The sequence below is a fragment of the Hoplias malabaricus genome, chromosome 16 (assembly GCF_029633855.1).
Source record: "Hoplias malabaricus isolate fHopMal1 chromosome 16, fHopMal1.hap1, whole genome shotgun sequence".
NCBI lineage: Eukaryota > Metazoa > Chordata > Actinopteri > Characiformes > Erythrinidae > Hoplias > Hoplias malabaricus.
Window position 1 is genome coordinate 10,407,270 of NC_089815.1, and position 22,930 is coordinate 10,430,199.

The window sequence follows — 22,930 nt, forward strand, 5'->3', positions numbered from 1 at the left end:
AAGCGCAAATCTAGGCTTGCGTCTTTAAGGTAAGTGACATCACTCATGACGCTGGAAGCCTTGCTGGTTCAGGATGTGGATTGAGTGTTGCCGTGATTTGTGAACATATATGAAGTGGATCCTGCAAAGTTTGCATGTTAGTGTTCGTGTTGAAGTTTTGCCAGTTTCCCTGTGACATAGAGGAGCTTGTTCACCCTCCCACTGTCACCCCATTATTCACTGGAACAATCATTGTATCATCGTTGGCAAACACTGCAAAACTTTTACCTTAAACATCTCCTGTCCTATTTATTTGAACCATTCACTGAAATCATACTGACAAGTTTTATGACATTAATAGATCTCTATTACCTTTAACCACAAATCAGTGTGCACTAACCCCCTTTAAAACAAACAAACAAACAAAAAAACCCTAAAAACAATTGGATGGAAAGCTTCAAGGCTTCATCTGGCCATCACTACTGAACAAAGACCTAGAAGAAAAAAACCTAAGACAATATATACCTGGGAATTAATCAAGACATGTGACACTACAAACATGAGGGAATGGTGATCACATGACCTATAGGAACATGAGGGCCAGAAGATTACATGACAGGGGAAACAAAAGATCACATGACAAGGGGAACACAAACAGTAATCATAACAAAATCAAGCGCATGTTACACATATATTGACCATTAGCATTGGGCTGTGGATTCTCCGCAATAACGAAACCACATTCCCTACTTTTGGTATTATTTTATAGACTAACTGTGGAAAAACTGCTTTTTGTCTTGTGCCAGCACATGTGAACTAGGGCTGGCCCCAAATACTCAGCTATTTGGATATTAATTTGTTGGGTAAGAATATGGTTGATAATCTTGACATTTTTTTTATTTTTTTGATAAATATAGTTATCGATAAACGCAACCCTTCACTCCACATGTATTTTGCCTTGTCATCATAAAGTCTTGAATAAAGCCTAAAAGAGCCTAACATGCTACAATTAAACCTACTTACAATTAAACATGTCAAAGCTACAGTTTGTCAGCATTACGCCTCAAATTAGAATAGCTCTGGTTTATTCAAGTACACTCTGTGCCCTTAGTCGCACCGTGTATTGACGAAGTTGCAAATGACTCAGCGAGCGGAGCCATGCTGGGAGCCACAGTGCAGCCTTAATTTTAAAGCAGGTGCTGATCGCTGAATTTCTGAACAATAGGGCAGTCCTCAATTATTCGGGTATTCGGATATTTATTTTTTGAGTCGGTTTGGGATAAATGTGGTTGTTGATATAGGCAACGCTCCACCACATTCAGGCTCGAGCAGTAAAACAGTGCTCTCCACACCCCCGCCATATTCAGGCTCATCAATCTAGAAAGTTTTAACTAGCGCACCCTTGCATGTACACAAACACTCACAAATGCACAGACACCAAATACACCCACACTAACACTCTCAAACACACTCCGGATTGGAGCGAACTGTCAGTGTTCTGAGTGGAGCCGAGTGCTAGGAGAGAAGAGTGTGATGAGCATTGCATGTACCTGCCAGAGTGCATCCGTCAATTTATCCTTCATTCCTAATATAATGAGATGGTTGACCCTCATTAGAGCAGAGCTGTTGATGTCATTATCTGTTAGTTTTTAATGGGAAGCAACACCCCTGCCTGTTTTATACACTGCTGACTCTGGGATTGGTGCGTGAAAAAGAAAAATGTCAGTGTTGCTAGCCCAGAGTGAAGTGAGATGGCTCAGCTTTAATTAGGAGAGGAGATGGGGTGAGCCCACTGCAGATGGGGCCATGCACAGTACTTAAACCTGAAAGAGAAAGAAATAGGAGAAGATCTCAGAGATCTTAACACAGATTCAAGGTTGAAGAACCAGTATCTTTAAATGAAACCTGCCACAGTGAAAGTTCCAACCAGGGCTTAATCTCATTTCTTATCTTTTGCACCTACCCCTAGTTTTCAAGTGTCGAGAGTTCAGAGTTACAAGGTGTAGTGCCTTAAATCTTCCCCTAAGAAATGGGACAACCTCGAGGTCCTGATATGTCATTAGTTGACAGCTCTGCCTGTGTGCAATGATATCACAAAAGCAGAGTCCCCACTTGAAAGGCCTAGGGGTGGTCTAGAGCAGCACCGTGATCAGTGCCAAATGTGGGCAAGAGATTTATAAAAGTCACCAGCATTGGGCTGTGATACAGGGGAACTGTGTTCTCTGGACTGATGGAGATCCATCCAGCATATTTGGGATGAGTAGTAGTAACATTGTTTATCCTGAAATAATCCATCCACTATCCCATCCTCACAGCAATGTTCCAACACCCAGTCCAAAGACGTATTGGAGGAGTAGAATCTGTTGTGGCATCAGAGCAGAACAAAACTCCCTATTAACATCCTTCACCTCAGAAGAAATAATACATTACCAGGTGTTCACAAACATTTGGCTAGTATCAGGATCGGCTGCAGTGGGTATACCCCCAGATTTTCCGATTGTTTAACTACACCTGCAAGAATAAAACATTATATGAATAATAACTATTAATAAAACCCCTGATCTTTAAAAAGTAAAAACCTCTGAGTTTGTTTAAACTTGTGTTTTTTGTTCTTTAATGCGAACAGTTTCCAAATCTGCATTATTTTAACACTGTTTAATTCATTGCTACATTCGCACGACAGAACACTTCCCTCAGCAACTGTTGGCAAGCGAGGGGTGTGGTGCCAAAAACTCAAAAAACACAAGCTAAGGGAAGTGTGACAAGCAGGAGATGTTTGAAAATATATAAATAAAAAAACTGAACACATGAAGCAGTATAATGTTAGGGTTGAATTATAATTATATTAATAATGATATAATAAAGGTTCAGACAGCCAGGTTTTTCTGATGTCATAAACCTAGGGAAGGATAATCCAGTCTACTTGCGAGGTACGTTTTTTGAGCTGCAGGCCAATAGCGGTGGTTTAAATGGAGGGAGGCTCTATCCAAGGACATAGATGTGCTCTTGACATTGGTGGGGACCTATGAATCCACCCCCACCAACCCCCCAATCCCATTGCCTGTGTTTTCTTTTATTTTCTTTGCTCTTTGATAAAATGACACTGTGAAAGAACTGACAATTGGCAAACCATGTTATTTACAGCTACAGATGATTTTAGCCTGCTGATGGATTTAAGTAGCGAACTTGACTTTGAGTGACTTACATGTTTCTTGAAAAATAGCTCCTTATGTCCACCTTCTTTTTTGCTGCCATCCATGTGTCATCCACGTTGCACCTGTGTCTTGCACAGTAAGTATATGACCATAACTGTCAGTCTTCAGAAAGTATTTCCTTATATTTATAGCCTCCAAACAGCATTCATGTCCATTCAATTCAGTTCTATTGTAGCTGTATAGTGCTTTTCACAGCTGGCACTGTCAATAAAGCAGTTTTTACAGACTTTACAGTAAGTCCTTTCAGATTTGTCACTGCTACTGGGAGGTAGGACTAGGGTAGAGAATGTGATTTAACCCTTTCTACACCTCTAGGTTAATGCGAAGTTGACAGATCAGGGTTTTCTTTTGGAGGGGAACAAATTATTGGTGATGACAATTCAATAATCACTGGATATTGGGGACACGTAACCTTCGCTCATGCTAATTCTATGCCCTTGACCGGACCTATTTGCATATTCATAAATATGCGTGTACTGAATGAAGATGAAGGTGTAGATCTAGGCCTCTTTTAAGTCATCAGGGTTTCTCTTTCAAGGAAATTGCTTTGAGTTTTCAGGAATTTAATCTATGACTTAAAGTGGACTTGAAATGGACAGTCGTAATTTTTAATAACAAAAAATAATTATTTTAACACATTAAATAAAGTCAAAATGCTTTGTAGACCTTAAATTATTGAGTATATGCTCCATAGAATGGGCTCCCCTCATGTGGACAGTACAGCTCTAGGTGTCATTATGATGGCACTTGAGAAAGAAGTTAGCTAAAGTACCTTCAGTATCTTCAACATACATATTCACAAAAGTGCTTACACCTACTCTCTCCTGCTCTCGCCCCTCTCCTGAGACCTATCACATTCATAAAACAAATCTCTTAGATATCCTTTAATTAGGAGCCTTTCTGCTTCAGTATCCTCATCCTCCAGAGCAGAGGGAGCGAGCCGGTGAGCGAGGCTGCGAGAATGATTGAGTGAGGGAGTCAGCACTGAGTAGACAGAAGTGGATGTGGGAATCAGGGACAGCTCAAAGGCCTCACAAAGGTCATGGGCTCTCACAGGACCTGAGAGAAAACACGCGGTGGCTCAGTGACTCACATCATTAACACAGCAGCACCTCCTCTCCATCTCCATAGCCACTGCTGCTTCCAACCCTCTCCAGGACTTTGATATTTATCCTGAGTTCATTGTTCCTACAGTGGGCTCAGAGTGAATGAAAGAGTGGTGAAGGTCCTTCAGAGGGATTTACATGCTAATGCTAAAGCTGCTACGTCCACAGTTATGTAACACCAGGGCCTTTGTGTGTTTGTAGTTGTAATGAAAGACCCGGCTGTGTACCTGAGGGGCTTATAGGAATATCCTTTCGTCCTTCCTTCTGAAGTCTATGTTGACTTTACATATTGATTTGGCATGTTCATTTACATGTGCAGCAGTACGGCAGCACAGCACTTGAATCACAATGTCATTGAGCTGCACAGGAGAGCACAGAGTATATGAGAGTCCCACATAGAGTATATGTACTTGAGTAAGCAGAGAGAGCCTAGCATATTAGGCTGAGCCCATTTCGGCATTGTAAACACATTAGACCGGTTTCAAGCACGCAAACACTTTTTTTGTTTGTTATTTTTCTATTAATTTATTTACAGTTGATAAGATTGTGGGGAAATGCAGTTCTCTCTGGTTGTTTACACTCAGAAGCTAAGCGTCTTTTAATGTGGAACGATGTGTTTGAGGGGAAAAAGGAATGACTGTACGTGCCTGAAATTGAACTTTTCTGTATGTTTTTATTCACTGTTTGAATAACACAGAAACTCATTTGCAAGTCAGTTAGCTTTCTCCAAATTTCGCGACACTTCCACCTTAAGTGATCTTAAACAGCAAAAATAAGTCAACGTTACTGTCACGCACTCATCCTGTCATGCCTGTTTTCCCCGCCATGTGCTCTCTCTGCACATGGCTCTGTCTGTTATTGTCCATGTCTCCGCTCTTGTCTCGCCTTTGTTCCACCTCCTTGTCCTTAAGCCTCGTTATCTGTTTCAGGTGTGTCTCGTCTGTTCATGTATTTAAGTTCCCTTGTGTCTCTCCCTTTTGTCGGTCATTTGTACTGTTTCGGTCCCTGTTGTTACCGCTGTCTCATTATCAAGTCTAGTCTGTCTCTGCTGTTCCTCGTTTCATTTCCTTTGCTGTGATTTGTTTTCCAGTCATCGTGTTTCCTTTCTTATGAAGTCTGTTTTGTATTGTTCTGTTTTGTTTTGTTTAAATAAAATTCGCTGTGTTTTTAGCGAGTGCGTCCGCCTCCGTCAGTCCGCCCTCCACAATCCTGACAGTTACCTTCCTATGCAGCAGGATTAGAGCAATATTTAGCAGCATTTTATTATTTACATACTGTTGGTTGAAAGCTAATATATTATGGAAATATATGTTACATTAATCTTTAATGTAAATATGTGGTATCTTCATTTTCTGTAATTTGTAAATGTATATATCACCATTGTCCAATATGTACATGTATAATATCAGATATTGGCGTTAGCCCATAATTCCCACATCAGTGCATTCCTACTCAATAATTGTACCATTGTTGTGTAATGTATATATGAAAATACCACAAGGGTAAATATTTCCAATGCCAGAACTTGTTCAGTCTGTACTGTCCTTCACTGGTTCCCTATTTAGTTTTTGACATTCTATATAGTGGTTACTAAATGAGTAAAGGAGTGAACCATTTCAGGCCGATCTCAGGTGCTGAGAGCAGCGTGTCTGTCTTATTTCAGCCTGTTGCAGCTGCCCCATCGTGCCATTGAGACAAAGTGGCTTGTGATTTTCACACTTACCACTTCATCTAAAAAGCTTTGGATCACTCCCTAGAGGACACAGCCAAAGTGCCTGGAGTCTTTTTCCGGTTTCCAGCAATTTGGATTCTCCAGAGACAAGCTCTCCGGCACATTTTTCAGGGATTATAGGAATGATGCTGCATTTACTGTCTCTCTGTGTTGCATTACATTTTGACCTTTTCTTTCTGCAGCTGTATCACCAACTTCCAAAATCACAAACCCTACCTCCAACCTACCCTACCCTAACTCATCACAAGGATATGAATTGGAGCTCTGTCATTCCACAGACCACATATGCAAAAAATCAAACAAACAAACAAACAAGCAAAAAATACGTAGAGATGCACACCTTTCTAACTTTGGACATCACAGTAAAAACAAGAAGCTGACTGTTGCATTTCAGTTTTTGATCATTATTTCCAATAAGGTATGAACAGTTTAAATGTACATTTAAACAAATAACAAAGATCATTTAGATTTAGAGTAAAACGTGAAATTTAAGGAAGCTGTTGACACTTTAGTACTTTTATTTAAAGCTGGTGGAACTGGTTTGTACCTCAATCACTCACTCACTCACTCACATTTAAAAAACACTCCTCAAGGAGGATATGCTTCTCATCAGTAATACTATATCTTTCCCGAGCGTGTATCATGGAAATTTCTCTCTGGAGCATCATGGTGGTGTCATAGCTTTGCTGCCACACAGAATGATAATCAGATTGGCTTTTAACAAAAGTCACCAATGTTAAATAGTTCAACACTTCTATCCAATGTTGAGCAAATTTCAATTCTGTTAATTGTATGTTTATTATTATTTACTTATTGTAAATCTACAATTCTTTATCCACATTCTTCTTGTTTGGTTTGGTGTTGTTATCTTTATTGGCTCCTCTTTCTGTCAGTAGTTCTTCTTGGTGTTATGAGGGTATTTATTTACTTGCGGCAAGGTCTCAGACCTCCGTAAAAACTGCTTTATTGACAGTGCCAGCTGTGAAAAGCACTATACAGCTACAATAGAACTGAATTGAAAGGACATGAATGCTGTTTGGAGGCTATAAATATAAGGAAATTCTTTCTGAAGACTGACAGTTATGGTCATATACTTAAATGAACTGAAGAGGTCTTGTTTTTTTTTCTTTCTCTCTACAGCACCCTAGACGATGAAGGCAGTAACTTGCGGCAGCAGAAGCTGGAAAGACAGGTACGGGATGAGTATTTTTAACTGCTGAGCTGTTCCTTAATTAACTGAGGATGTGACCTGCTGTAACTAAAAATTGTTGGCTAAAAATGGTTGGCCATGCACTCGGAAGCAGGAGGTGAATTTTAAATATGGCTGAACTACACATATATAGCTAAAATTTTGTAGACTCCTGCTTGTGTAACATTTCTTCTGAATTGAGGGGTATTAGTAGGGAGTTTCTTCACCCTTTGCTGCAGTAACAGCTTCTCCTTTTCTTGGGAAGGCTTTACATTAGATGTTGGAACATTATCTAAAATGTTAATTCGTTAGCTCTGTATTTAAACAACCAGTGCTACTTATCCCAAACGCTCCATCACTTCCACTGCTCCACAGCCCAGTGCTGGGTGGCTTTATGCCACAACCTGACATTTGACATTGAGCACTGTGAGTTTAGTCTCATGTGTAACTTCTCCAGACAGTCACATTCTTCTTCTGATGCTTTTTTTATGGAGCTTATACAAGCTACGTGTACACATCTGAGTACTAGGTGGCCTCAGTGGGTGCACAATAGTTTATAATTGAGGAACAACTCAATGGAGCATAATGCTAAAATGACCTCATTGTTTCTACACTAGATGCACTTTGTAGTTCTACAAGTAAAATTTGAATGTGGACCTCAATGTTCAGGACCCCAACAGATCCACCAAAGATCAGGCATTTTTGGTTTGTGGGATATGGAGTGTGTGTGTGTGAATGTGTTACCTGGTACAAGTGGATCAGACACAGCAACGCTGCTACAATTCTTTGACAACTGTAACTTCAGTAGACATAACTAGCTTGTTGGTCCACCTTGTAAAGCCTGACTACCCATTCACACTAACAGGCAACAAGTCTTTTACCAGGTTTTGTCTGTTGTGGTTTGCCTTGAAACGTGTAGATGTGTACAAGGTATCAGTATCTGCTTCTTCATTCCACTATTCAGTTTTCTTCAAATTGTCCCTGTGTGCAAAGATGCATCATATAAAATAGGAAAAAAGAAATAGTGGTTAATAAACTCTTTGCCATTTTTAAAATCACTGTGTTGAGAATAGGAACAAAAAGATAGGAATTTGTTTGAACCAATCATTGAAAATATCACTTCAACGTGTCATAACTGATTTGCATAAAGTTAGGAAAAACTCAACTCGATTTGTCGCTTGCCATTGGAGCTCAATCGTAGCTACAAATCATGCTCTCCATAGAAAATAACAGCAGTGACACTGAGGGGTTTAAAGTGTCTGATCCACTCATAACAACACACACTAACACATCAGTACAACTGCAGCTCATTACCGAAATACTGCCGGCTCTGTGGTGGCCCTGACCATTGGAGAACAGGGTAAAAGAGGGCCTAACAAAGTATGCAGAGCAACCAACAGCCTGTAGTCTGTAATTGTAGTTGTGTAATTATAAGTGCTCCTTTATGGTCAGTGAGGCTGAGAGAATGGACAGTGATTGTGTTGCCTGCTTAGAGCTGTCTGGTTCATTCAGGGTCTACAAAGCAGTTTGATTAGGCATTTCATGTGAGTTTCATTATAGAAAATAAAGAATAATTTTCAATTTTATTAATTATATTTAATTATATAATTTGCTTAGGTATATACAAACAAGATTCCAAAAAAGTTGGGACACTAAACAAATTGTGAATAAAAACTGAATGCAATGATGTGGAGATGGCAAATGTCAATATTTTATTCGTAATAGAACATAGATGACAGATCAAAAGTTTAATCTGAGTAAATGTAACATTTTAAAGGAATAATATGTTGATTCAAAATTTCACAGTGTCAACAAATCCCATAAAAGTTGGGACAAGTAGCAATAAGGGGCTGGAAAAAGGAAATTGAGCATATAACGAACAGCTGGAAGACCAATTAACACTAATTAGGTCAATTGACAACATGATTGGGTATAAAAAGAGCTTCTCAGAGTGTCAGTGTCTCTCTGAAGCCAAGATGGTAAGAGGATCACCAATTCCACCATTGTTGCGCAGAAAGATAGTGCAGCAATACCAGAATGGTGTTACCCAGCGTAAAATAGCAAAGACTTTTAAGTTATCATCATTAACCGTGCATAACATCATCAAAAGATTCAGAGAATCTGGAACAATTGCTGTGCGTAAGGGTCAAGGCTGTAAAACTCTACTGGATGCTCGTGATCTCGTGGATGGCCCTTAAACGTCACTGCACCTCAAACAGGAACGCCACTGTCAAGGAAATAACAGAATGGGCTCAGGAATACTTCCAGAAGGCATTGTCAGTGAACACAATCCACCGTGCCATCCGCCGTTGCCAGCTGAAACTCTGAAACCAGAGAAGACAAGGATAACCCAAGTTGTTATCAATGCTCCGTTCAGAAGCCTGCATCACTGATGGTATGCGGTTGCATGAGTGATTGTGGCATGGGCAGCTTGCATGTCTGGAAAGGCACCATTAATGCAGAGAACTATGTTCAGGTTCTAGAACAACATATGCTCCCATCTAGACGTCATCTCTTTCAGGGAAGACCCTGCATTTTTCAACAAGATAATGCCAGACCACATTCTGCAGCAATCACAACATCATGGCTACGTAGGAGAAGGATCCGGGTACTGAAATGGCGGCCTGCAGTCCAGATCTTTCACCTATAGAGAACATTTGGCGCATCATAAAGAGGAAGGTGCGACAAAGAAGGCCAAAGACGATTGAACAGTTAGAGGCCTGTATTAGACATGAATGGGAGAGCATTCCTATTTCTGAACTTGAGAAACTGGTCTCCTCTGTCCCCAGACGTCTGTTGAGTTTTGTAAGAAGGGGGGATGCCACACAGTGGTAAAAAATGGCCTTGTCCCAACTTTTTGGGGATTTGTTGATGCCATGAAAATATGAATCAACATACTTTTCCTTTAAAATGTTACATTTACTCAGATTAAACTTTTGATCTGTCATCTATGTTCTATTACGAATAAAATATTGACATTTGCCATCTCCACATCATTGCGTTCAGTTTTTATTCACAATTTGTTTAGTGTCCCAACTTTTTTGGAATCCGGTTTCTATATTGTTTGGCAGCACCATGGCACAGCCAGTAGTGTCTCAGTCATACAGCTCCAGGGACCAGTCTGTGAGGAGTTTGGTGTGTTCTCCCCGTGTCTGTGTTGGTTTCCACCCACGGTCCAAAAACACACGTTGGTAGGTGTATTATTGACTCAAAAGTGTCCATAAGTGTAAATGTGTGTGTGTGTGTGTGTGTGTATGTTGCCCTGTGAAGGACTGGTGCCCCCTCCAGGGTGTATTCCTGCCTCATATCCAGTGATTCCAGGTAGGCTCTGGACCCACCGCAGCTTTGAACTGGATTAGCAACAGACAATGAATTAATTAATTAATATATATTGTTTGTTTGGTACTAAAATGAGTGAATGTCTTCTTTAAAGTTCTTCATGAAGACATTTGATTGGCTGCATGCCTCAGAGAAGTTCTCTATACTTTCAGCTCTTTAGAAATTCTACAAATAGTTTCTGAAAACACACAAAATGTTAATGGCCTGTAACATTCGCACTACTTTCAGGTCAGCCCTCAGTCACCAGCACAGTGTGTTGTATGTGTGTGTGTTGTCTGATGGAAACCGTATCACATAATCCGCCTGGTGTTAGATTTCCTCAGTTGCTTCTATGGTGTCATACTGTCGAATAATTATGCATTATTAATTATGCTGTCTCTATTATTGTTAGTAGAATTATAAATTGCATAAGAAACTACTGAATACTAAACACTAAACCGAAGCAATTGATCCTAGCCGTTTTTAATTGCAATGTAAAAATTAGGTGGAAATGCGAGAACTCTATTTCGAGAATATTAAATAATGATGCATTTCTGGCTCAGGTCTTACAAATATTTTCATATAGAAACTGCATGAATACTCTATTTCCAATTAGACACCTTTTATAATACATAACATTTCTGCTATTTTAATGTGTACCCATCGTGGATGAATATGTTCAGCTATTCACACACAGCTTGTATAATCTCCATAGAAGGTCATCTAATGTATTTAGACACTTGGGAAGTGGAACTGCATTCTTTGGAGCGCCGTGCAATTCCTATAGAATTAGTTGGAGTGGAGTTTATCATCTAGAACCAATCATACTGCCATCAGAGCCTGACCTCTAACTTCCTCATGGTGGGATGCAGTCAAATCCTCACAGCATTGTTCCAACACGTTGTGCAGTTTTTGTGGCTTGAACATGTTAATTTCAGCCTGCAAGCCTGCAGAGTGTTCACTCCTGCTGTGTCATGCCTTCATCCTTTTGATACCCATGCTAATGACCAGCACACAGTACCAAGTGCGTACTTTGTGAGTTTCTGAGTGTGTACTACATAGTATAGTTAAATGTCGAGTTGAGTGAACAGAAATATCAACAATTCATACAAAACAAAATGCTATGTAAAACAGTTAGGGAAGAGCTACTCTTATCTGAAAACAAAGAAGAATAACAGAGGGCTACATGATCTTTACCCCTTGCCCAATTTGGACTGTGCATGTGCAGACATTATGTGGAGAGAAAGAGACAGAGAGTGTGAGAGAGAGATGAGCTTGGTTACAGGAGCTTTTAGAGAGAAAAGCTCTTCTTGTAAACATTAAAAAAACCAAAAGCAACCTTAAAAGCATTACTTTGAATTTTATATTTTGCGCTTAAACTCAATAGAACAGAATGTGTGAAATTTTTTATTGCATTAATATTTAATTTACTTATCTGACAAACACATGTTGTTAATTTATTAATTCATTCATTAATTCATTATCTGTAACAGCTTATCAAATTCAGGGTCGCAGTAGGTCCGAAGCGTGCCTGGAATCTTTGGCCGCAATGCAGGAACACAGTCCTTCACAGGGCAACACACACTCACATATTCACTCACTCTCTCACACCTACGGACACTTTTGAGTCGCCAATCCGTGGGAGAAAACTTGAGCACCCAGAGGAAACCCATGCAGACACAGGGAGAACACACCAAACTCCTCACAGACACCTGGAGCGGGACTAGAATCCACAACCTCCAGGTCCCTGGAGCTGTGTAACCTGGTGCACCATGGGTCTGAGAGCAATTTCGCCCCTCTGTATTTCTTGTACGTATTGTAGTATTAAAATAAAGCAAAGACTATGACTTTTGACTTTGTAAAGTGGGTGTCACTCTGACATTGACGGGAAATAAATAACCAATTAGCCCTAAATAAATATTTATAAACTACATGCATTTTTAAACAGAAACTGTATAAATCACCTCAGGTTAGCACCATTTGCCAAAATACAATTGCTCTGACATTAACATGGGGTACACTGAGATGTGAGAGAGCTGTGTAATAAGATACCTTCTGCAGTTACTCCTTTTATTTGGCATTGTCTAGAATTGAACAATTTATAAACATCAGTGTTTATAATGTACATTTATGAGAAGTTTATGTTGGATGGTGTTATATGCTTATTATTTTCTATGGGCAGGGAATATCAGATTGTTTTATTTAGTTCTATATTTATGTATTTTTGGTGGGTTATATAGTTATAAGACACTATAACCATAATATATCTCTATGAATATTCATTGCCTTATCTGTTGTGCCTCTGAGTTTCTTTTAAATAACGGCACATGTGCATTTACCTTGCATTATGGGATTATGGGAAATGTAGTGCCTGTATTTAATTTGTCCCAATTGGGTCTAATAACACCCTGTGTCTTTAGAATGTGAAAGCAACCAAAAGTTTAAACAGCAGTAATGAAAGTGGTGGTTCTTGCCTGGTTATCTGTTTTTCAGTAGATGAATATCTTTGTCCAGAATGTGTGAATCTTAAAGCCGCTGAATTCACTAATAATAAATGGTGTTGACAGACTTGTAATGAATGTATAGCAGAGTCTTCTTTATATGTGCACCACTGTGGATTATTTCAAAGGTTTTTCTCGGACTGCTTTCATAGTGCAATAAAAGAAGTGCTCAGGCAGAGGGTTTGCAAGAAGCACATCGACTCAGTTCTCAGGGGGCGAACAATGTTCCACAGAGCTGCAACAATTGCAACACATCCAGTAAACCCATGCTAATGTCAAGTGTCCTGAATATACAGTGACAGACCAAATACATGGCTATGAAAGTGCCTGAAGGGTTTTTTTATTGGTAGGGTTCTGCACACATGAGGATTTTTTTTTTTAAATGTTCTTTTCAAGATTGGTTTTGTTGCTAAGCCATGAAGCAGGCAGCATGATAATAATAAAACCCTGTTCCTTTGTTTGGGAAAGCTGCCCAAAACCCACAGGTCCTCGAGTGTCTTTCCTCTCTTTGATGTTGCACTACAATTACAAATCATTTGGTGCGCTCTTAAAATGCTGACAATTATTGACTGGACATACGCTGTGAATTAATAACATTGATTTAGCTGCTGGAGTGGCTCACGTACTGAAATGCGAAATAGCAGTTAGTATGCTGCTAGCATTTAATGTTTCTCTATTAGTTCTTGTGGAGAATAGTACAGACGCATTACTCTTAATTTGAAATTATTTCTAGGCCATATAAAAGAGGCAATATGTTTGAGTTTCTTAGAGAAAATAAAATAAAATGCAGGAACAAATGAGGAACACATTTAAAAGTGACACTCTGCTGCAGATTTCAGAGCACAGTTTCTAACATTTTAAAATTATTTGCAAAAATAATAAAAACAAATGCATCAATTATTTTGAAACTCCCCAGTCACAGTGTTTAGGTGTGTCAGAGAGTTTGTTCTAAACATATTTTAAACATGGCTGCCTCCATGTAGAGGGCTAACTCTGTGATGGATTAATTGTTTGTTTTGATCTGGTATTGACCAGATTATGGATTCCCCTATTGAGTGCTGGGTTTGCTCATTTTTGTAAATCCTGTATTCTGTAAAGCTGCTGTGTGACAACCCCTGTTGTTAAAATTGCTATATAAATATAATTGAATTGAAATAAAATTATATATAAATACTTTTATTCAGGGACCATGAAGCAGGTTAATTCATCTTGCATAAGTGACACTATGTAGACAAACGTAAAAACACACTCACCCAGTCAATAACACACACCTGTTGACAATGTTCCACAACCTATGCACCCAGTAACGTGTTTTGGGATTGTGGGAGGAAACCCACACAGACACAGGGAGAACACACCAAACTGCAAATAGACCATGATCCGAGGGAAGGCTTGAAATCAGGAACCCACCACATGGTATCTACTCCACTCTACATGGCTCTCCTCACTGTATTGTATGGTGCCAGGTTGGTTTCCAGTACAATGACTCCTCCCTGAAATGTAGCCAGTGACCTCACAAAGCACAACCTCTAGTAAGCTGAGGGCTTTGGAAACCACAACAACAGCAGTGGTAAAGTTAAACATTGGTTACTTTTCGTGTATTTGTGAGCTGTTGTTGGTTTTTTGGATTTGAACACAGCACATTAGATATATAAGTGTAGTTTCTTCAGTCCTTGTTGCACCATCCACCTCTCGCTGATTTTTTTTTTTCCGTTGGTCACAAATCCATAGAACGTTTGTAACTTTTCAAAAGACCATGACATTATTTTACGAGCTCCTCTCCTGTGAGTTGAGTCAGATGAAAACAAATATGATCTCTACTGTATCTCAGAGATTTTACAAATGGTTAGTTTGTACTGGCTGTCGGCATTTCGTCATGATTGGCAAGTCTCTTTGACCAATCAGAGCTCGCTTTTAGTGCCTAATCAGCTCACTTGGAACCATGAGATAGCAGGTACTTAAAAAGTGCCCAAACAAAAGCTGAGTGTGGTAGGTAGAATGCAGTGGAAAAGCTCAATAACTGTAGTGCCACCGCACTGCCCTCTAAGCTTGATAAAATGCACCAATTAGTGCTAATTTTAAGAGCTCCACAGAGCATGGCACAATCCTATTTTCTTCCAATAAAAACCTAAACCTGTTTCAGCAAGTTAAAAATTTTATTTGGAAGTTTCTCAACAGCATTATGCATTTTGCAGATTTTCTTTAGTTTTAGATTGTCATGTTTTAGATGTGGGATTTCCAACTCTGTGGATGTGCACATCCATGGCAATTTGAAGTAACAGAGAGGACATTTTCGGAGATATGCAGTACTGCACCAGAAGGGTTGTGCAGCAGTGATGGAGCTTTTGGAACTTGACCTGACCCACTTGCTCTATTCCCAGGGCCATGATTAGCTGAGGCTCACTGAAATGGATTTTGAAGTATGATGCAGTTGCAGTTGAAGCTAATTATTATACATTCCAATCAAGAGGGCACTTCCTGGGCCCTTTTTCTTTTAAACTCTCAGACATGCCTAGCATAGCGGAAGTGTGTAGTGGGTAATTATGGCCAATCCTGGTGCATTACTCACTAAAGAGTTACAACCTGTCTCTGGAAGCAACATCAGCCAGGAGAATGCTAAATACTGGATTGTGGTCTGGGTTGTTTTTCAGGGTTTTTGGCTAGGCTAATGTAAAGAGTAATGCTAATGCTAAGTCATACAAATGTATAATTAAGAATTATGTCTTTGTACCATCAGTTGGGGAAGGGCTGCTTTCCTCCTGTGGCACTGTGGCTCAGAACGAGGCTTCGCATGCTAGCACACCTTTAGCGCACATATTATGCACAGGTTAATATGCAATTTTCTGAGGTGGTATAACTGGAGGTACAAAGCTGACAACTGAACTGTGGTGACACTTTCTTGTTTGTATTTGGTGCACAAATATGTTTTAAAGGTTTTTTTGTAACATATAATTGTATTTCAGAATTAAAACATTCTCTGGTAACTCTTAGACAGTTTTACAAATGACAGTTTTATCAGATATCTGGGTTTATCACTGATTTATTACTGGTTTTTACTTTGGTTTGCCCTTGTGTTTGCATTGTCTTGTTCCCTTGTGTCAATTAGCCACATCCTTTAGCTCACAACTGAATCCCTTTTGATCTTGTTATTTAAGCTCTGTGTATTCTACCATTGCAGTTTTTGATTCCTGATGTCTTTGTTTTATTGCTAAATCTTGCTTGATTTTTTTTTTATTACTTTATATTAATTAATAAAATTGGTATTCTCACCTCACCAAATGGTTTCCCTGCTACATTCACCCATGTCCCATTGTGTAATTTTATATTTTTAAAAATAAATAATAAATAAATAAATATTAAGTATTAATTAGAATTGGAATGACTTCATTGGCCACTGTGCTTGCACACAGAGGATCTTTTTTTTTCCACATTTAACCCAATCCGTGCAGTGAAACACACATTTACACACACACAAATGAACACTAGGGGGCAGTAAGAACACAGCGCTTTTTCCTTGATGGAGCTAGTAATGAATGCAGTAAAAAATAAATTCTTACCACTTACCTTTATCAAACAACTTCTTTTTTTTTTTTTTTACATAAAAATGCCAAATCATATTTAATCCGAAACAATTGCAATAAAATAACCATAGACTGGGAGAATGTTTTAATTGTGAATTACTATGATACATTGCACAAAAAGCTTTCAAACTTACTTGTACACCTACTAGAGAAGAAATGTATTGTGATGCTTTTTAATCTGAATACACCAGCAAGTAATGGGTGAGGGGACCTATATTTTAGGTTATATTTATGGCTGCCATCTTAAAAATGTATGTAGTGTATGTAAGCTGGTCTAGATAGGTGCCTGTATCTGTGTATCCTGTGCACTATTTCTGTTGTAGCACTGCAGCTTCAAAAGCTTAGTCAAACATTGCAAAGAAGTGCAGATAGCGGAGATCAGGAGAATGGAACAGATTTTCCAGCTGCTGTGGGGGAGTTTGAAGTACATCAGCTCAAAGCTGTCTTCGGTACCACACTCAGATCGACCTGAAACAAGGCTGCAAACACTCGTGGGTGACGTGGGTGGTGGAAGAGAGCCCATGTTGCTCCATATTCTAGGCTAAAGTAGTCAATACAGCCCACAACCCTCACCTCCCTCTGAAGGACGCTGGATAAGGAGGAACATAAGGCCATATTATCATGTTGATTGCTTGTCTGCTTTGTAGATTGACACTCAAGGCAACAGTTGTGATGCATCACCTTGACCACTCTTCACGTCTGTGTCCTTAAGAGCCTTGCACCTTTGCATTTCAGTGAGTAAGAGCCAGCACAAGTACATTTTCACAAGATAATAGTGCACTGTGCTCACACTTCACACTGAGTTCTCTGAGTGTTCAGTAAGGGCCACAGAGGACATGGGCTGCTCACTGCAGCACAGCTGAATGTGTTTATGGAGTGTGGTCTCAGGTGAAGGGCTCCTGTGCTGGTAGAAGGCATCTGAGTGTTAAATGGGAAATCCAAAAGACCTTGTACAGTTCATTTTTCATTTCTGTCAGAAGATTAATAAAAGAGTATTGCACACATTTCCAAAATATGTCAGGTTCCAGCATTCTCCCAAAACAAATTACAAATCAATTTTTTCCTTAGTCAGTTTTATGTTCTGCTGTTTGCGCCTAACCCCTAGCTGACCCCTTTGGCTGACAGCTTCTAGATTAAATGTAATAGCTCTGTTCTTAAAGAACAGCACGGGATGAATACAATTCATTCCTGTATGTGTGTGAAAAAAGCACTCATACAATACTTCAACTAAATAAAAGCTATAGGTTATTGTTCAGACATGCTGAAAACAGAATAAGCAGACAGCGGTCTGAGTTTTCAGACCCAGATTCTGTCCTACCCGGAACTGGACCTGTAAATGATAAACAATTAAGAGCTGTTTAATTTCAAACAGAGTGTTGGTTTTAAGTGATGTGAATCTTCTAGTCATTATGGTTCAGTTTTAGCACTCCAGGAGACTCACAGACTAATTGCATGCTTTTCTGCATATCACACGTGCATTATGATGAACACTGTGACTTACACAGGGTGACACACACATGGCAGGGCTCCAGACTGTAAATTAGCCCAAAGGACGTGATAAAAGCTTTTTTGGGAATCTTTCGGGACAACAGTGTTGTGTGAGGTAAAACCAGAAACTTTAATGAGAAGGGAATTATTACTGGTTGAAATTCTCATTACGGTGCCCCCTCCACTGTGTGTCCCCACCTTGCGACCAGTGATTGTGTGTAGGTGACCCTGAACTGGATAAGTGGTCGCAGACAATGAATGAATGAATGAATTTGATTTGACATTCAGTTGTTAACTACATAAAATGATGCTATAACTATAAGGCTATATTAATGTACAGGATATGGCACTGATCATAATGCAAGTTATACATTATGTTCCGGACCTTAGCTTGAGAACATTTTCTCTAACTAGACCTTAATGAATTTTAATTCCTTACCCCTTAATTTAATTAATTAACTGCTCCTCCAGTAATGTTCTTAACAACACATATATTTTGAAATATATCAGCTTTGGAAACGTTTTTTTACTGCACTGTCACTGTGGTGGTACCCTCCTCAAGGGTACTGGGGAACATAATTGTAGTTCTATTATAATTGTAGATTTTAAAATTGTATTGATTTCATATGTCATTCCAATCAAATATTCACCTCTCCTTCTGGAGACAAAAATGTAATGTACCTTTAGGGAACAAAACTGTACTTTCAAACCACTGTTGTACCATTTAAAGGTACAATTACATTTTTTGCACCTTTAGTGACCAAAAATGTACCTGTACCATTTTTTTTTGGAGAGTGTATTGTCACGTTGGGTGTATGTCCAATGAGGCACAAAGAAGCAGAAGTAATTGCAGAGATGTTTGTTTTAAAAAACAGAATATAAGAAACAAGAGAAAATGAAAAACAAACTGTAACTCGGGCTCTGTGAACAAATCATTCATTCATTCATTCATTATCTGTAACCGCTTATCCAGTTCACAGTCGCGGTGGGTTCAGAACCTACCTGGAATCATTGGGTGCAAGGCGGGAATACACCCTGGAGGGGGCTGTGAACAAATCAGAATATACCAAACTATAAACACAGACCTGCCTTGTGCCCAGTGATTCTGGGTAGGCTCCGGATCCACTGAACTGAACTGGATAAGCGGTTACAAGCAATGAATGAATGAATGAATAAAAACAGTCAAGCGAAGAAACGTTTCCTTATATGGCTTGGCTCTTTTGCCTGTTACTACATAGCAAGGCCACAGTGGATCGGAAACTGAGTCCTACATTGAGTCCCCCATGCAGGTGCCTGCTGAAGCATACACAAGCAGCCTTGTTTGTCACATCATTTATAATTCCTCCAGCTGCAGTCTGGCCGTAACCCTCGTGTTGGAGGAGGAGGAGGATTTCCCCTGTGGATGCCCTTGCAGGGTTTAGCAAGAGGGCAGGTCGCTTTAAGCCTTTCTGCTTGGCTGCTCTAGCACTTACTCTAGCAGAATATGCACATGGTTCAGTCGCCAGCATTGTGAGGGACTCCCTCAATATTTCATAGCCTTGTGTGCTGGGAAGCCCCTCCGCTTCTGTGTGCTTGCATAACGTATCGGCACTGCAAAGGCAAAGCATTCTGAGTGGGAGTGACCCAAAATGGAGAGAAATCCTGCGGTGGCTTGGAGGCCTCTGAATGTTTTATAAGGGAAGCAAAAAAAACCAGCAACAAATTTCTCCCAGTGCACAAATCTGCTCCTGCCTCTGCCTTAGTGAGGCGCATGTTCAAATATTCATCTTCAAAGCCATATTGTTGTGCATCTTGCCCCAAATCACACTCCCATTGCCCCTAGAGGGCCTTTCAGGGGACATTCAAAACCTTTTAATGTTTTACTTCAAGTTTGAGTAGCTGTGGATCTAGAGTAATTAGCCAAAAAATGGGATAACGAATGACTTGAAATGGCTTGGATGAACACGGGGACTGGGATATGGACTTTGATGGAGCACACTCTGTACTTAGAGAGAGAAAGAGAGAGGGAGGCATGCATCATGAGAGCACCTGCAGTGGAGAATGTGCAAATTACACTGTCAAAGGAATATTTAATGAGAGTCCTTATATAATATTTCTTAGCAACTACTTTTACAATCGGTTTCTGTTCTCTTCCCTGAAGACATTCCAGTGCAGCAGCTGTGAGGATAATTATAGCTTATTATTATTCCTGGGCTCATGGATATATTGGGAGCTTATGTGCCATGTAAGTAGAAGCCACCTAATCGTCAAATCCTGTGCTGATAAAGACGCTCTTACTTCTACAAACCATTTTCTCCTAATCTGAGTTTGAGTTAGAATACCGATTGGAACAAATGCTGCCTAAAAATATTAGTAAGTCGTGAAGTTAATAAAACCTAGTGCTTTGTCAGACACAGATAGATCTATCCTTTATAGAAAAGCATGAACTGATGTAGGACCCTCTGAAGGAGAGATACCTATGACCCTATGTTTCTTTATACTCAATGCTAATCTTTGGCTACACTCTTAAAATGGTACTACAAAATGTTCTTTGAGAGATGCCATAGAAGAACTACTTTTGGTTCCTTATAAATGGGTAAAGAACCTTTAGACAGAGTGATGTATTTTTGAAAAGTTTCTTTATGCTCACACATCTCTTAAAACATGGTTCTTTTTGGAACCCCAAGTGCTTCTACTATGGCATACCTTTATTTTTAAGACTGTAGAGGGGTATAAATCATGGAGCTTTGGTCTGTGGAGCAGCAATACTTCTCTAGTGTGAAGTAGCATCATTCTGTGTGTCTGTGATGAGTAGGACTGGTGTTTATGATCCAGAATTGATGATCCAGCATCAGTAATTTACCACACTATTGTTCTTGTAGCTAAATGCCATCAGTCCTTAAAGCAATGTTCCTAAATCTGCTGCAAAGACTTGAAAAACTACTTACTTATGCCCACGATTATGAACAGGTTTCTACAGGCTTTTAGTTTAGTGACTAATTAGTGAAAGTACTGCATAGTCATTAATGAATTAATTCAGTCAGTCATTTATCTTCTGTAACCGCTTCATCCTAATTACAATTCAAAGTGGGTCTAGAACCTTCCTTGGAATCATGAGTGCAAGGCAGGAAAAAGACCCAAAGAAGAAGCCAGTTCATCAAGACATACAATACACTCACCCAGTGTGTGGGCAATCCACTTACCCCCATTTTATTTTGAAATGTGGCAAGAAACCACAGCTCCAGAGAAAAAACCCTAGGGGAACCCCTGGACTATATGTTTTTAATGCAATGCAAATTATGATAGTTAATCAAATAAATTATATGGACCAAATATTAATATCGAGGTGGCAGATTTAACCGCAGGTGTAAATTAGTTTAAAAAAGTTATTAAGTTAGCAGAAAGTTGACATTTACCCACTGTCATTTCACTTGGTCTGTCACTTTGTGGCTGAGTTGCTGTGGTTCAGTGTTTCACTAATATCATTCACAGTTGTGCATGGCATATCTAGGAGGGAAGACATTTGACAAACTGACTTGTTGCAAGGGTGGCATCCTACTACAATACCATGCTCATATACAGTATTCTTTGGAATGACCCATTCTTTCAAAAATATTTGTTAAACCAGACTGCATGGATATGTGCTTGATTTTAAACACCTGCTGTAATGGGACTGAATGAAACACTTGAATTCAATGATTAGGTGGTCTGTCCCAATGCATTTGTCCATAAAGTGTAGTTTAAATCATTTCAATGCAAGCTATTTGGGACTGGTATGCTTTACCATCTAAAAATGTCTTTGAAGAAACAAGCTGAGGGACCCTTCTCTGTGTTTACTATGGAATCAGATTTGTGCCAAAAATGTGATATGCCTATTAGCTTACAGTTTGATTCTACTTGATTCTTACTGCTGTCGGTTCTGCTGTTATGCTGCCAGCTCTCTCATTTGCGCTACTTGATTGTGTGGGTGTTTTTTTTTTAAAGATTGTGTCCCCATTGGCTAATGAGGCCTTGAGTGACAGCTCAGAACCCCAGCTAAACTATGTGTATTGCTGCACTGAACAATGTCTGGGACACTGATGTCTCACTTAAAATCTCAAGCAAAAATTGCTAAAATCCAGAGCCTCTGCTTCTTCCTCCTCACCCCTGGGCTTTTGCTCTGAACTGTGCTGTGATCATACAGAATTAAAGTAATAGCTGCTGAAGTTCTTTGATCCTTGTGTTTCTTGTTTACAAATATTTTATTAAGACTCAAGAACTGTGTTAACTTTCGGAAAGTGCTTTAGTATTGTCCACTTAAAGTATTCCACTTGAAGTAGAAATCACTCATTATAAGAAAAATCTACTAACTTTTGGAACTATAGTAACACATTGTGTAATGCAGTAATAAAGGACTGTGCATGTTTTGCAGCGAGCTCTATTAGAGCAGAAGCAGAAGAAGAAGCGTCAGGAGCCTTTGATGGTGCAGTCGAATCTGGATGGACGCTCACGAACCCGCAGGACCCGGCAGTCTGAGGAGCAGGCCCCCCTGGTGGAGTCTTACCTCAGCAGCAACAGCAGCACCATCTACCATGGTACGAATATATATATATATATATATATATATATATATATATATATATATATATATATATATATCTCAGGTCATCATTGTCCATACAAAAGTCATGTTATCTACGCCCTTGAGACCTGGGTTTCATATAAACATCTGCCTCAGGTCATCTCCTCTCCAAACTTAGAGACCAGTGTCTGCCACACTTTTCCACTGCATGGTAACTACTCTAATGCATTATGCTCTGCTCTTCTTGCTTTTTGATATCTGGTACCTGGCTGTTTTTTTCC

At 39.5% G+C, this 22,930-nt stretch overlaps 1 protein-coding gene across 2 annotated transcripts in view; it reads left to right on the forward strand.

Moving 5' to 3' along the window:
• Nucleotides 1-22,930, forward strand: part of tub (TUB bipartite transcription factor) — a 123,947-nt gene that overhangs the window by 71,700 nt on the left and 29,317 nt on the right. For both annotated transcript variants that reach the window (XM_066648071.1, XM_066648072.1), the window contains exons 2-3: nucleotides 7,173-7,224; nucleotides 22,500-22,662. In XM_066648071.1, the coding sequence (XP_066504168.1) occupies nucleotides 7,173-7,224; nucleotides 22,500-22,662 (215 nt within the window). The remainder of the gene's footprint in view (nucleotides 1-7,172; nucleotides 7,225-22,499; nucleotides 22,663-22,930) is intronic.